The 15088-nt window shown below is 47.6% G+C and overlaps 1 protein-coding gene across 5 annotated transcripts in view; it reads left to right on the top strand.

Annotated features, from left to right (window-relative positions):
* The window catches only part of TRAM2 (translocation associated membrane protein 2), a 74435-nt gene that overhangs the window by 26754 nt on the left and 32593 nt on the right, over positions 1–15088 (top strand). For all 5 annotated transcript variants that reach the window (XM_036869207.1, XM_036869210.1, XM_036869209.1 and 2 more), the window contains exon 2: positions 13113–13176. In XM_036869207.1, the coding sequence (XP_036725102.1) occupies positions 13113–13176 (64 nt within the window). The remainder of the gene's footprint in view (positions 1–13112; positions 13177–15088) is intronic.

The following is a 15088-nucleotide window of genomic DNA, read 5'->3' on the forward strand; positions in this document are numbered from 1 at the left end:
TGAATTACATCAACTCAGGGCGAACTGATGGAGCCTCTTCTCTGGATCTAGACAAGTGTCAGAACTTCAGAGGCGGCAGGGATCTTGGGGAGTGGGGCCTGAGCGGGGAGCTGCCCAGGGCCGGTGCTCCCCTCGGCCATCCCTCTCCTGTGGTTCTGGAGCTCATTCCCTGAAGAGAGCCCCCTTGAATAGATGTATTCCTTGCAGCTCTCCCGTTTTCTGCATATCCAGTCCCTTTTCCTCCAGCGGTCTCTCTCGTCACCACACGGAGGTTCGAGCTCTTGCATCCCTCCCTGACCTCCCGACCGCTGGAACAAGCGGTGCAGGCTCATTTCCCCTTCTCTCTCCCCTTCACGCTCACCCCGTGCACCAGCTTCTGCCCCCTCCTTCTCTGCAACATTTACTCAGCAAGGTCCCTGATGACCTTCCCATCCCCAGATCGGATAGACTCTTCATGTACTCATTCATTCCACAAATATTTATTGGGTTCTCACTGTTCCAGCTGCTCTGGATCCATCAGAAAAAAAAAAAAAGTTAAGACCCCTGCCGCCTGCAGCAAGCATCTCAGTGCCAGGCTGACTGGTCCTCCCCGGAGCCCGGACTCCTTCCGACGCTCTCCTCCCCTGGCTGACACTCTCCTCCCCTGGCTGTTGGACCCCTTCTGCTTCCTTCTGCCTCTGTGACTGGTCCTTCTCAGCCCACTCCCTCCCTCCCCCTCCCCCTCCCAGCCCTGGACCACAGCTGTTTTCCCTCTCAGTTGATGATCCCACCACCCGCAAGGTTTGGAACAGCCATCCTAACACCAAGCACGTCTCATTGAAGCTCTAGGTTTCTACGTCCGTTTCCTGAACAAGACCAGAGCACTGCTCTTGGCTACTCCCCACCTGAATTGACTGTGCCGTCGAGCCCTCTGAGAACGACCCCACGCTGCCTGTGTCTGTGGCCGTCCCCTTCATGCAGGCCTGTGTTACCCTTCCTTCCTACTGGCTTCCTGCCCCCCCACGCTTCCCCAGCCCGTCCTCTGCGCCCTGAGCAGCACGAGCTCTCTGCAGTGGAGACCTCATCATGTTATGCCTTGCTTAAAGCCTCCTGCAAGTCGGATGAAGTCCAGTTTTTATACCTTCCATAAAGGGCCCTTCATAGGACCTGGTTCTTGCCAGCCTTCCCGCCTCATCGCCTTCCTCACACAGACCATCTCCTGGGAGTCCTGTTTCTTCTGCTTCTCTGCCTGCGTGCACGCAGCCCCTTCCTGCCTTCTTTCAGCCTGCCCATCCCTTCAGGATGCAGATTGGGCAGAACCTCCTGGCTGAAGTTCTCCACGGCAGGTGGGGCCCCCCTCTGGTCTCCTGCGCTGCTGTACGTACCCCCTAATAATGACGATGTTGTTGTGATGCAGATGAGCTTTTCCATACTGATTTGTCTGGCTGGGCTCCAAACTTGGGTGGTGCCTTTCCTGCCTGGGACGGTGTTTGGGGTGAGGGCATTCCTGTGTCTGGGAGTTGAAGGGGCAAAGCTTAGAAAGCTGAGGTGGGGTAGCTGTGGAGTCCTGGGATCCAGGCAGGGGTCCTGATTCCTCTGTAGGCACCAGGGAGTCATGGAGGACTCTGGAGCGGGGCCTGTGGTATTTTAGGAAGGCAGATCTGTAGTCTTCCTCAGTCAGGGAGATGGCAAAACAGCACTCAGGGTGGTTCCCCTCTGCAGGCCACGGCCTTGGTTCCTACCTTAGGGTGAGGGTACAGAGGGGGACAGAGTAGTGGCTGAAGAGCTGTCCCCCCTCCCAGGCCTCGGCAGGGAGGGGTCCCCCGCCCCCTTGTGTGTGCCTGTGTGTCTGCGTCCTCCCCTTCTCTGCCTCTTGCTGTGTGGTTGTCTTGCAAGGAGATCATCTGTGCTTCTCGGCCAAAGCTTAAGGTCCCTGGTGTCCCTGGCGGTTCCTGTTCCTTCTTGTGTCCCCCTGAAATAGAGTGGGGCACACCTGGCCCCTGGCTCTTGCTCCAAGGCCTGGCTTCACCAGCAGGTGGGGAACGGGGCGTTGCACACCGAGTGTCGGATGAGGGTGCCTGCGGCCTCCCGTCAACCTCCGAGAACCCACTGTGAGTTCAGACTCTGTCCGGCCTCTCCCTCTGAGGTGTGGTTTTCTTCCTGGGCTGCCTTCACCTGTGTGAGGTCACAGGCAGCCTCCTGGGGTGCTGAGAGGCTGTGATGGAGGCTGGCCTCCAGGGCAGAGAAGAAACACCACACATTTTTAGATGTCATTTAAAATACCACTTTCAGTTAGTAAAATGAGATTTTGTACTAACATATATAGCTTTATCTGAGTGTGGGTATGTGTGTGAGTGTGAGAGAGAGAAAGTACCTTAGAATACAGCATGTAACCTAGATATCAGCGTTTGTCTGGGCTTTATTTATTCAGTTGAGGGGTATGGAGGGACTCTTGCGGCAAAATGTGGGTAGTGTTTACCTCAAGCAATGCCTTTGGGGTTCGATATGTATTTTCTGTTTATCTGTAGCACATTTTTCTGGGAACTCTTGCCTTTTATGTTGTTATTTTCCTTCTCCACTTTGAAGACGATTTGGAACATCCCCTTGTGAATATTATTTGCTGACAAACAGGGATATTTGAGTGCTGGGTGTTTTTTATTCACCTTGATGGCCTTGATTTAATTCACCTGAATCAAATCATCATCCATTAAGTTCTCTCAGGTGCCCTCCTGCAGGTGGTCCTTGACAGGTCTTTGTAGACTCAGGCAAAATAGGCTGGATGCCTGCCAAGGGCGGGGTTATAAGGCATGTCCCGTGAGAGCGGGAAAGAGGCAGTTCAGAACTAGGATGCGCAGAGCAGAGCTCCCGGCCTGGCCTCAGTTTCCTGCGAGGGCGGAAGGTAAGGCTGGTATTAGGTGGCACCACAGAGGCCATTGCTGGGACCTGTCACCTAATCCCTCACCCCTCAGTGGGGTAGGGGTGTGCAGAAACCGGGACAGCAGAGATCACACATCCTCAATGCCAGAGGAATGGCGTACTGTAAAAACTCGCTTATTTGCCCTAGTTTGCTCAGTTTGAGCGTGGGCAGAGGTGGACAGCCTGGGCCAGGGCCTCCCTTCATGGGCCCGACACGAACCCGAGAGGAATCTGAGGGTTCCCGTGGGAATCAGCCTCTGCCCCGCCGTTGGGCCTGGTTGGTGGCCCCTGGAGACGCTTCTTTGCTGTCTCAAGTTCATCTTTCTAGCAAGCTCTACTCCCCATGCCTGGCTCTTCAGTCAGAACGTGGGGATGGACATGCTGATGTTTTGAGTAGGAAACTTTCCAGATGGTGGAGAATAATTAAACATGGTGGCGGTCGATCACTGTCTGCCTGCTCTTTTCTTCCTTAATGGTAAATAAGCAAATGAAGGCAAATCCACCTGGGCCCCCGCCTGGTCCAGCTACCTGGCTCTTCAGAGCTCCTGAATAATCCTTTCGCGTCCCCCATACCTGGCAGCCTCCCTCGACAGTTGCCAGTGATTAGTGCCTGGCCATTGCAGACACATCTGTGCTGGTTAGAATTGCCCCCCTCCTTGTGCAGATGGAGCTAAAGCTTCTTTGGAAACTGAACCTCAGACGCCCTGTGATGTATTGGTGCCGTGGTTCCTTTTCTGCAATCAAATCTAAAATGTTACTGAGTCGGAACCCTCCGAAAACCACTCGGAGCCTAAAATTCTACACTCCAAAACTCTTTCTTTTTTCTTTGTTGATTTTTAATTTATTTTAAAGATCATATTGCATCCGAACAGGCGGCTTTTGCCCAAAAGGTAAAGATATTTTGTCCTGACCTGTGTGGGTGTTTCAGGAATATCCACAAAGAATCTGAACTCTGCTATGCGGTGCAAGAGAAGCACATTTTAAGAACATTGACATTCTAAAAAGTTATTTTGTGTGAACACTTCCTTATTTTGTTGTTATTTAAAAAATTTTAATGACCAAGCGCTTCTTTATTTTTATTTAGTTTTTAGCTTCTGTGAGGAATGGTTTATGAGTATGCTGACCCACCCAAACAAGGGGAAAGCTCCTGGGGTTGGGGGTGAAATATATAATCAAGTAAGAGTATTTGAAATATTGACCCAGGGCTCTTTTTTGAGGGAGCAGATGAGAGTGTATATATATTAAGGCCTCCAGAGAAGAAGTATATTTATTACATGGAATGTAGGTATTTTATCTAAGGCTATCGGTAAGGCACATAGTAGGTCAAGTTCAATAGGACTCGGTGCTTTCACTGCCGAGGGCCCGGGTTCAATCCCTGGTGGGGAACTAAGATCCCACGGCGAGGCCAAAAAAAAAAAAAAAATTAAAAGCTCAACTTCAAAGATTTTTAAAACTCTATAAGTGACCCTTTCTAAATTCCTCTCGATCCCAAAATAAAGTTTAGACCTTGGAACCGATGAATGTCCTAAAGCAAACACTATCATTATATTGCGGCTGCTCCAATGATGGGTTTTTCTCATAAATATACAGTGTCGTGTTTTAATCCGATAACAAAACTGCAGTCGTGACTGTTAATAGGGAGTCTTCTCAGCGTGGTGAACACAGGCTTGTAGAGAATCTGTTTTGTGTGTTTGGGTAGCTTTGCCTAGTTCTTACATTAAGGCAGTTTTTCAAGTGAGAAAACTGAATCTCCAAACGTTGCTAAAAGCCACCCAGAAGGTCCTGTCAGCATCCTGCCCCTGGCTGCAGGCACTCGGCCCTCCCCGCCAGCCCCTGGTCATCCAGACGGAAAATTTCAGAAAGCAAGCATGAAAAGCATCTTTGTCTCAGCTGTATCTGCCTTTTATTGAGTGACAGTGGGGCTGCAAACCTCACCCCTCAAGTACTGGCCCTAAAAAGGTGTGTGCAGGTGACCAGCCCAACTCATAAAGCCAACACTTCAGGAGAGAAGGGCTAAAAGACTCTTTTATTAAAAAGAAAAAAGAAAAAACAAACCAAAAAAACCCTTCCTCATCAATTGGGCACGACTTTTATTTATTTATTTCTAATTTTTTTCTTTTTCTTTTTTTGCAGTGTTTTTAAATTGAAGTATAGTTGATGTACAATATTATATGTTACAGGTGTACAGTATAGTGATTCACAATTTTTAAAGCTTATACTCCATTTATAGTTATTATAAAATATTGGCTATATTCCCCATGTTGTACAATATATCCTTGTAGCTTATTTTATACAAAATAGTTTGTACCCCTTAATCCCCTGCTCCTGTGTTGCCCCTCCCCCCCCTTCCTTCTCCCTGCTGGTAACCACTAGTTTGTTCTCTATACCTGTGAGAGGCATGACTTTTAAATGTTTTCCTGTCTGACTGAAATTTTTCTATCCGCTGCCTGGGCAGAAAGATGCAAAATCAATTTTGGGAAATTCTGAGTGGGGGTCGTTTGGCTTCCTGAGAGCAGGCTGGGCCGGGAGAGGGGGACAGGTCACTTGGCTCTACTTGTGCTCCTGAGGACCAGGGCATGAGCATCTCTCGGTCAGAGGGGTTCCGGGTCGGCCACGTGGACTGTGTTTCAGCCCCGGGGTGAGAGAGGCGTTGTTCATGGTGCAGAGCAGTTTGGAGCAGGGCTGCCTGTGAACAGGGGGCCTCCTCCCCTCTCCTGCCCTTGGTGGCTAATCTTGCAGCGCAGCCCCTTCCAAGGACCAGTGCGTGAATGTGGCCAAGAAATAAACAATAAACCAAACCAAAGGTCAAATACTGCTTACCAGGAAAACCATGAGACTGCCTTCATGACATCTCTCCTCTCTTATCTTTGGTGCCCAGATATCAGCTTGCAGTGTAAAAGAGCAGATTGGGGTATTGGGAAGCCCAGGTGTGCCCGGTATCTGGGGCTTGCGGGCTGGCAGGTTGACTTGAGAGGCCTTGTTTTCTCGCTGTTGGATACAGATGACACCTGGGCCTCATCTTCACAACCTTCAGAATCAGGAATATATTTTAAACTTGTGGGAAGACCTCTCAGCAGGCTGTCAGCGTGAGGCAGTGTTTTTGGCATTGACAGGAAGTGGAACCAGGAAATGATAGCCTTTTGGAGCTGAAGGTGGAGAGGACCTTTAAGGACGTCCGTTCTGACCACCTGATCCTTTATGTGCTTATCTATAAAATGGGAATGTTATGAGTGTCTGCCTCATAGGGTGGTTGTGAGAACTACATGAAGTAATTTCTGTAAAGCTCCTAGAAACGTGCGTGGCACTGAGTAAACCCTTGATAACATTCACAGCCATTATTTTTGTTGTTCATGGATGAGAAGACTGGGGTCCAGAGAGGTAAAATGCCTTGCCTGAGGTCTCCCAGCTGCCGCCCCAGCAGAACTGGGACTGGAGTCCAAGTCCACTGTGCTCTTCTGGCGGCAGCTGTTTACTGGCATCCTTGGTCTAGTTGCAACTGAGAGCTCAGATTCATGTGCCCCTAATAGAACACGGCATGTGGAACGGTTTTGGTTTTGTTATGGCTACACAAGCATGCTCAGTGTCACTGCCTTTGTGCTTGATGCCCTGTTTGAGTTAAAAGTTCAATGAGGCTTCCTCTGTGTGTGTTTGTGTGTGTGCGCGCGTGCGTGCGTGTGTGGTGGCCCCTGCTACGTAATTTAGTGCTCTCCTTTGCATTAGTGTGTTAGCATGTTTCCACTTTTAACCTTTCACCCACTGATTCAGGCATTTAAAATGCTATTAAACTCAATAATGTTTCCTATCAATAGCCTTAGAGGTATGGGAAATAATTGGAATGACATTTTTAATAGGCTCCTGTTTCTCAGCCCTCTGTGTTACACAAACCCAGCCAGTGCTGGCAGAGGGGGGCTTGTTGGCCATTTCGTCCCTGGTCTGAGGTTGGGAGAAGTTGGGAGTGAAGTTTCGGGGTGCCAGAGGACCTTTTAAAGCACAGAGAATGGTTTTTGTGCTGGAAAAGTAGAGTTGCTTTTTTAGGGCAGTCTTTTTTAAATGATATTTTTTTTTCCAGAGAACTGAATTTTATTTATTTATTTATTTATTTATTTATTTTTTTGGCTGTGTTGGGTCTTCGTTTCTGTGCGAGGGCTCTCTCTAGTTGCGGCGAGCGGGGGCCACTCTTCATCGCGGTGCGCGGGCCTCTCACCATCGCGGCCTCTCTTGTTGCGGAGCACAGGCTCCAGACGCGCAGGCTCAGTAGTTGTGGCTCACGGGCCTAGTTGCTCCGCGGCATGTGGGATCTTCCCAGACCAGGGCTCAAACCCGTGTGCCCTGCATTAGCAGGCAGATTCTCAACCACTGCGCCACCAGGGAAGCCCTAGGGCAGTCTTTTTTGTTTTCTTAATTAATGGGCGAGGTGAATCCAGGAGCTGATCCCTCCTTCCTCCTTCTGATGGCTTCGAGAAAGCTTAGGGCCAAATTTCTGGGGGCCTTTAGCCAACGAGTTGGACTTTCTGGAATGAGGTTTTGTGGATCAGCCTCATTCCGGCTCCTTCTTTTTGCCTTCAATATATATTTTTGTTTGTTCTCTCCTGCTTCTGTTTTATGTCACCGTTCTATTTTATGTGCCGTATTGTGTGTCTCCTAAATTTGTTTTTGGAACACAGTTTTAAAAAATCAAATTGAATGTTGTCTTTTCTGTTTGTAAAGTTGTGAGATCCTGCTGGGGAGAGGACCTCTCTGTGCCCCAGGTTTAGCCTCTTCATCGATGAAACAGGGAAATGGACATTATCTTGCTGAGACGTGTAACGTGGGAGTGAGCACAGCTGCCTGAAAGAAGGTTGCATGGTTCGGAATGGTTTCTCCTGCTACGACGAGGAGCGCAGGGATGGAAAAATACTGGAACCTCAAATTTTTTGCTTTAATCAGAGTCCCAGGTCCTATTCTCTTAGAATCATGTTCAGAGAGCATTTGTTAAGCATTCGTCTGCGGTTACTAAATATTATAGCTGCTTGCCGTATTCGCTCATCAAATAGGCATTTATGAGAGACCTACAACGTGCCCAGCACTGGGACGGACCCCAGGGAGAGAGAGGGGACATGCACAGGGGAATGAATGAGGGCAGAGGACAAGCTGAGGGTCAGGTGACAGTGCAATACCGGCTCCCCTGCTTAATCATGTCTGCATTTAGCAAGTGCTTGCCGAGCACGGGCTGTTTCTGGGCACTGTTGCAGGCAGTGGGTTGAAGATAATCAAGATGAGTGAGATCCCCACTTTCTTAGAACTTACATTCCAGTGAAGGGAGAGTTTAAAAACGAGGAAAGACAAACCCCATAAAGCTGTCTACTTACCAAGGGTGAATTTTATGGTGTGTAAATTACACCTCAATAAAGGTTAAAAAAGAAAAGAACCTCGGCCCTCGTTGGCCTTTGGGTTTGCCGCAGGACAGCTGACCCTCACTCTCCGCGCCTCTTGTGTGTGCAGTGGGGCTGCTCGCTGACATGTATATGTGACCTCAGAACCTGATCTCCGGGTTTTGCGGTATCTGTGGACGTGCACAGGGCGGTGAGACGTGTGGCTCACCCAACGAGATGTCCCCAGATGAAGGGGAACCCGGCGACACTCTGCCCTCCTGGTCCAGCTCCTGCTGTGAGCAAGTGGGCTTTTTGCCATCTGCTTAGTGCCACGTTCTTGCATCTTTGTGCCTTTTGTCGGTGACCTGGCTGCTTAAAATGGCCCTCACGCGTGGTGCTGGGCCGCCGCCTCGGGGTCCGGAGCACGGCGAGGCCGTGAGGGGCCTGGCGGAGAACATAAGAGTGTCAGAAGGGCTTCCTTCAGGTGCGAGCCACAGGTTCAGTGTTCACGCTTCAACAGCCTGTGTTCCATACAGCGTCTTTCAACAGGAACACACGTAAACCAGGGTTCCATGTTGATTGGTTGATGGAAAAGGACCAGAGGCCTTTAGGAACCTAACCCCTAGGAGCAGTGGTCCTTTGTCGCTGGGATCACGGTAACTTCCCAAACAGAACGACTGGGAGTAACCAGAATGGACTGGATATGCAGGGCCAGGCCAAGGGCATCTGCCCAGCCTATATGCCAAACGGCTGTCCTCCTTAAAAAAAGGGGGGATTATTCTTCCAGCAGGTACAGGCTGATGCTCTGTTGTGTCAACTCCTGTGTCAATAGCTGTTTCCCTTAATTCAGGGTACAACTTCTTGTGTAGGACAGCATTACTTCACATACCATTTTTGTGGGTGTGTATATATCTGACTTGGGGCTAATTGAGACAACAACAGAGCTTTTTTTTTTTTTCCCCATAAATTTATTTATTTATTTTTGGCTGCGTTGGGTCTTTGTTGCTGCGCACGGGCTTTTCTCTAGTTGTGGCGAGCGGGGGCTTCGTTGTGATGCGTGGTGTGGTGCGGTGGCTTCTCTTGTTGCAGAGCACGAGCTCTAGGCGTGCGGGCTTCAGTAGCTGTGGCTCGAGGGGTCTAGAGTGCAGGCTCAGTAGTTGTGGCACACGGGTTTAGTTGCTCCGCAGCATGTGAGATCTTCCCGGACCAGGGCTTGAACCCGTGTCCCCTGCATTGGCAGGCGGATTCTCAACCACTGCACCACCAGGGAAGCCCACAGCTTTTTTTAAAATTTAAGTGTAGTTGATTTACAATGTTGTGTTTCAGGTATACAGCAAAGTGATTCAGTTATACATATATATATCTATATATATATTCTTTTTCAAATTCTTTTCCATTATAGGTTATTACAAGATATTGAATATATTCCCTGTGCTGTACAGTAGGTCCTTGTTGTTTATCTGTTTTATATATAGTAGTGTGTATCTGCTAATCCCAAACTCCTAATTTATACCCCTCTCCCTGGCTTTCCCCTTTGGTAAACATAAGTCTGTTTTCTATGTCTAGAAACACAGCTTTTTAATTTGTTTAAAACAGACTTTCTGCCTGTTACATTTTGTGCTTTTAACCAATTAAAGAAGCCAGTGGCATTCTTAGTTTTATCTTGTCTATGTTTTCCACTAGTATATCCCTGTGATTTTTTTGTGCCCTTTATTAACTGCCATCTTCTAAAATCTTTTTCAATAAAAAGAAAGGATGCCAAAAAAAAAAAAAAAGTCCATACATCTGTATACACTTTCACAGTGAGCCCGTTTTATTTGGCCGAGCTTTTCAGTGTTAAACATTAGGGGTAGCCCTGTGGGAAACAGTAATGAAAAGCACTAGTATGTGTAGGAAGTTTTTATTATATAACCACTTATCTCTACATTGACATCAGTAAACAAAAGGTTGACCTACATGTTTTCTGTGTCACTATACTTTGAACACTTTCATGTACTCTGAATATTTTTGTGCCTTGGTCTTTATGTTCCTGTAACAACCATTTGATTAACAGAGCTAAGAAGGTGATTTAAATAGTATTTAATAAGTTGTAGCTCTTATACTAAATAAGTCAGAAGGAGAAAGACAAATACCATATAATATTGCTTATATGTGGAATCTAGAATATACAAGTGAACTTATTTACAAAACAGAAATAGACTCACAGACATAGAAAACAAATTTATGGTTACCAAAGGGGATATATTAGGAGTTTGGGATTAGCTGATACAAACTACTTTGTATAAAATAGATAAACAACAAGGTCCTACTGTAGAGCACAGGTAACTATATTCAATATCCTGTAATAAACTATAATGGAAAAGAATTTGAAAAAGTATATATGTGTATGTATATGTTTATATATGTGTATATGTATATATATATCGCTGAATCACTTTGCTGTACACCAGAAACTAATACAACATTGTAAATCAACTATACTTCAATTAAAAAAAAATTAGAAAAGAAAGTTGTAGCTCTTGTCAAGTGGCATAAACACAATCCAAGTTATAATGTCAGAGTAAAATGAAATAAATTCCAAGTGTAGAAATGCATGGGAAAAGCTCTCAGAGAACTGACCCCATACATGTGGAGAGAGAGAGGAAAACCAAGACCGTAGAGTGAATATTCAGTTTTTAACTTTACGTATTTCTGAATTGTTTCACTTTTTAAAAAGTATGTTTCTCTTGAAGTTAAAATAAAAATTGACCTAAAACATAAGCTGGGTAAATGAAATGAATTCTCTGGAGGACGCAGACAGTGACTGGCCAGAGAGGCCTGCTTTGCGAGGCTGGTGAGGGTGGGGCTCCCATGAGGGGCTCCCGGGCTGGGCTCCGTGTGGGCGGCTCCCTGATGCCCCCGAGGGGCAGGGTTAATTGGCCGGGGCAGCCCAGGCATCGAGATTCTAGAACCTCCCCCAGGGGTTCGAATGTGCTCTATGAATGGGATTCTGATGTCTCTTAGGAATGGACTCTGGCCAACTTCAGGAGGCCGTCTGGGGGTTCATACAGGTGATGGGGTCTGGGGAACCCCAGCAGAAAAGTCTGGAAGGCACTCAGGGCTAACCAGCTCTTCCTCCATCCCCGCTCAAGATTCAGAGCCCAGGAGAGGAGGTCTGATGGGCTGGGGAGAGGGTCTGCTCCCTGTATCCTCCTGGGAGGACCGTGGTCACCACAGTGACAACACACAGCTGGGGTGGGGTGTCTCCTCTGGAAGTCCTGGTATGTTGGGAAGGGGCAAAGGGGTACTGGTCAGCCAGAACCCCACAGAGGTCCACTTCAGCCCACCAGCTGAAAAGACAAGTGTGTTTCCTGAATAAAACTGAAGGAGAGATTGTGCCTTGAGCATGGTACAGCATTTGGTGGAGGGGCCGGAAGGCATCATTCAACCATTTCCCTGCTGCTTCTGCCACAGTCCAGTGTGTTTCCTCCACACCCACGGTGCACCCTTCACATCTTTTTGTTTAGAGGAGAACCAGTAACGCTACTGATGAGGTGTCCCCAGGGGCCTCCCAGAAAAGGCCTGGGGTCTGGCCGCCCCTCACCTGGCCTCCGCACCTGCTGCAGAACTTCTCAGCCCCAGCTGCACGTCAGAAACATCTGGGGAGCTTTAAACAACGCTAACAGCTGGGCCATCGCCACCCAGACCAGCTGGAGTACCACAAATATCCTGCCTTTTAGAGACACGGGAAGTGAGGCGCCAGGTGTAAGATCACGGCCCATGGTTGCGAGGTGGGCAAATGCAGAGGCAGCGTCTGAACCTAGGCAATCGGTTCTTGAGTCCAAGCTTCGAATCCTGCATCCTGTAGTCTCTCCCCTGCAGGCTGAATTGAAAGAGGACTGAGCTGGCCGTTAATAACCAAGTGACGACCACAGTTCTTTCACAGCACAACCAAGATTTTAAAGGCAGCTTTCGAAATAAACAGACCAACGGTGTGGAGTGTTATGTCCTGCCCCGCAATAGGGCATATGTGAAATTAGCAGCTGGAATTCTCTGTTTCTGAGGCTCAAGTTTAGACTTTGCGGGCTGCCGCCCACGGTGCAGTTAGCCAGCGTGCTGGGGAACCTCGGCTAGGTCCTAAGTTCTGGAAACCTCTGGAAGGCTGTGACCTCACCTTCTGTTAGTTTCTGACTTCACCAATGCTGGGGACTTAAAACTAACTTGATAAACACTTGAATGAATGAATGGCAGACAGATTTGTACCCTTTGCTTTTGAGCTCTCGGCCGGCCGAGCACACCTTGTTGTATTCCATCTGCAGCGAGTACAAGTCTAGATACCATCCAGGACTTGGGATTGTTTCGTTTGTTTTTAGTGCAGGGTATTGGGAGGGATGTCATTAAAGAAAATGGGAAAAAAACAAATGGTGCTAACTTATGCTCTAGGTGAAACCCTTCATTGGAGAGGCCTGTGGGTCTGAGGTGTGAAAGGCGTGGCCCCAGGGCTGGTAGCAGGCTTTGCTTGTTTCTTTTTTTTTTTTTTAATAAATTTATTTATTTATTTTTGGCTGTGTTGGGTCTTCGTTTCTGTGCGAGGGCTTTCTCTAGTTGCGGCGAGCGGGGGCCACTCTTCATCGCGGTGCGCGGGCCTCTCACTATCACGGCCTCTCTTGTTGCGGAGCACAGGCTCCAGACGCGCAGGCTCAGTAATTGTGGCTCACGGGCCCAGCTGCTCCGCGGCATGTGGGATCCTCCCAGACCAGGGCTCGAACCCATGTCCCCTGCCTTGGCAGGCAGATTCTCAACCACTGCGCCACGAGGGAAACCCCTGCTTGTTTCTTTTGATGTGGACAAAAAGCTAACATGGAACTTTTTCCCTCTATTTCACAGGTCACCGCCAAGACTGCCTTCCTATTTATTTTACCTCAGTATAATGTTAGCGTGCCTACAGCAGGTAAGAAAAGCACTGGTCTCTATCTTTCCCGGGCCCTGTTAACCCCAAAGTTCTTGGAAAACTTCCTTTTCCTGTGTATGCGTATGATCATTTTAGATATTTAGACTCAGCATCCAACTCCCTGTTGCTCTGAAGATGCAGCTTCGGGCCACGTCTAGCCCTTAGCCTGGCGCTCTGCGAGCTTGAGGTTCTCGGGTCCACCTCCAGGAACTGGGCATCGCTGGTGCCCTCATGGCGAATAAAGGTGGAATGTTCTTCACTGAATCCAGCCCTCCCCTCTTCATTCTGCAGTGGACAGGCGAGTTGTCTGGACTTGGAGGTCAGATTCCTTTCTTGGCCTGGCTCCACCAGCGGCTAGCTGAAGGACGCTGGGGGCAAATCCCTTAACCCGTGGTCTCTGCAGGACGTGGCCGGAGTCTTTCCTGGACTCGCCTGCCACTGCAGTCCCTGTAGCCAGGCTCTGGGGGAAGTCACCCCTCTGGGACAGCCAACTCGGCCCTTCATCTAGAATCAGAGCGAGGGACGCTGGCAGGAGAGGGAGAAAATTCCACGCTCGTGAAGGAGGAGACAGGAAATGCCATGGCCAGCGCCGTAGTCAGGAGACAAGGCAACACCCGCTCATTCCCAGGCACACGCCAGCCTGGCAGGCACACAGACTGTCTTGTTTGATGCTGTGTGGTCCAAGGTCAAATTCAGCCTTCTCTACTCCTGTCTCTTGACAATCCTAATAACTAGGACACCTCTAGACCCAGCTGTACTTATGATTTACGGATTTAAATTTTTCTTTAAGTTGTTTTGGTTTTAAAAAAAATTGGGGTAAAATACACATATCATTTGCTATCTTAGCCATTTTTAAGTGTACAGTTCAGTGGCATTGAAGTACCTTCACTGTGTTGGGCTGCCATCACCACCATCCATCTCTAGAACTGTTTTCATCTTGCAGAACTGAACTCTACCTCTTAAACAATAACCCCCCATTCTCCCCTCCCCCACCCGCTGGCAACTACCATTCTACTTTGTCTCTATAAATTTGACTCTTCTAGGGCCTCATATAAGTGGAATCATGTAGTATTTGTCCTTTTGTGACTGGTTGCAGTTTATTTTTAAATAAACATTTTCCAAAGTATATTTATGACTCTCACAGGAAATTTATAAAATACAGCTAAACATAAGAAGATAAAAATCACACATGACCCCACCACCCAAAAACTACAGTTAGCATTTTGGAATCTTGAGTCATAACCAGTTTTTTGCTGTTAGCAGATGATGAACCCTTTTACCATGTCCTTCAGTATTCTTCCATTCAATAAGACATTTTGAAAAGCTACAGAGTATTTATTAATAGGGATTACTACAGTTATTTATTCAATCCCATATTATTGGATATTTCCAGCTTTTATAGTGCTACAGTAAACATTCTTGTGACTTCCTGCATTCATGATTATTTTTTAGGATAAATTCCTATTACTGGAATTTCTGGGTCGAGTAGTATGTACATTTAAAGGTTTTATATATGTATTGCCAAAATACCCTCGGTCATCTAATTCTTATGACCCATAAATCCTGTTTTTTGGTAAATATAAAATGCATAGGCTTCTTTTTTTAATGTCAAAATGCCAGTTTATTAATTTATAAAGAGATGTCCACCTATCAAAGGTTGTGCTCGTATTTTCATTACATTTCTGCCCGAAGTCAATTTCCTTTTTTTTTTTTTTTTTATTTTTTAAATTAAAAAATTTTTTTTTGCCATGCCACATGGCACGTGGGATCCTAGTTTCCTGACCAGGGATCGAACTCGTGCCCCCTGCAGTGGAAGCGCGGAGTCTTAACCCACTGGACCGCCAGGGAAGTCCCTGAATTTAGAGGGGATGCCAGATCATACCCCAGCACTGCTTTGTTAACTACCGGGAGG

Source organism: Balaenoptera musculus, chromosome 11 (assembly GCF_009873245.2).
Source record: "Balaenoptera musculus isolate JJ_BM4_2016_0621 chromosome 11, mBalMus1.pri.v3, whole genome shotgun sequence".
In the NCBI taxonomy this organism is placed as follows: Eukaryota; Metazoa; Chordata; class Mammalia; order Artiodactyla; family Balaenopteridae; genus Balaenoptera; species Balaenoptera musculus.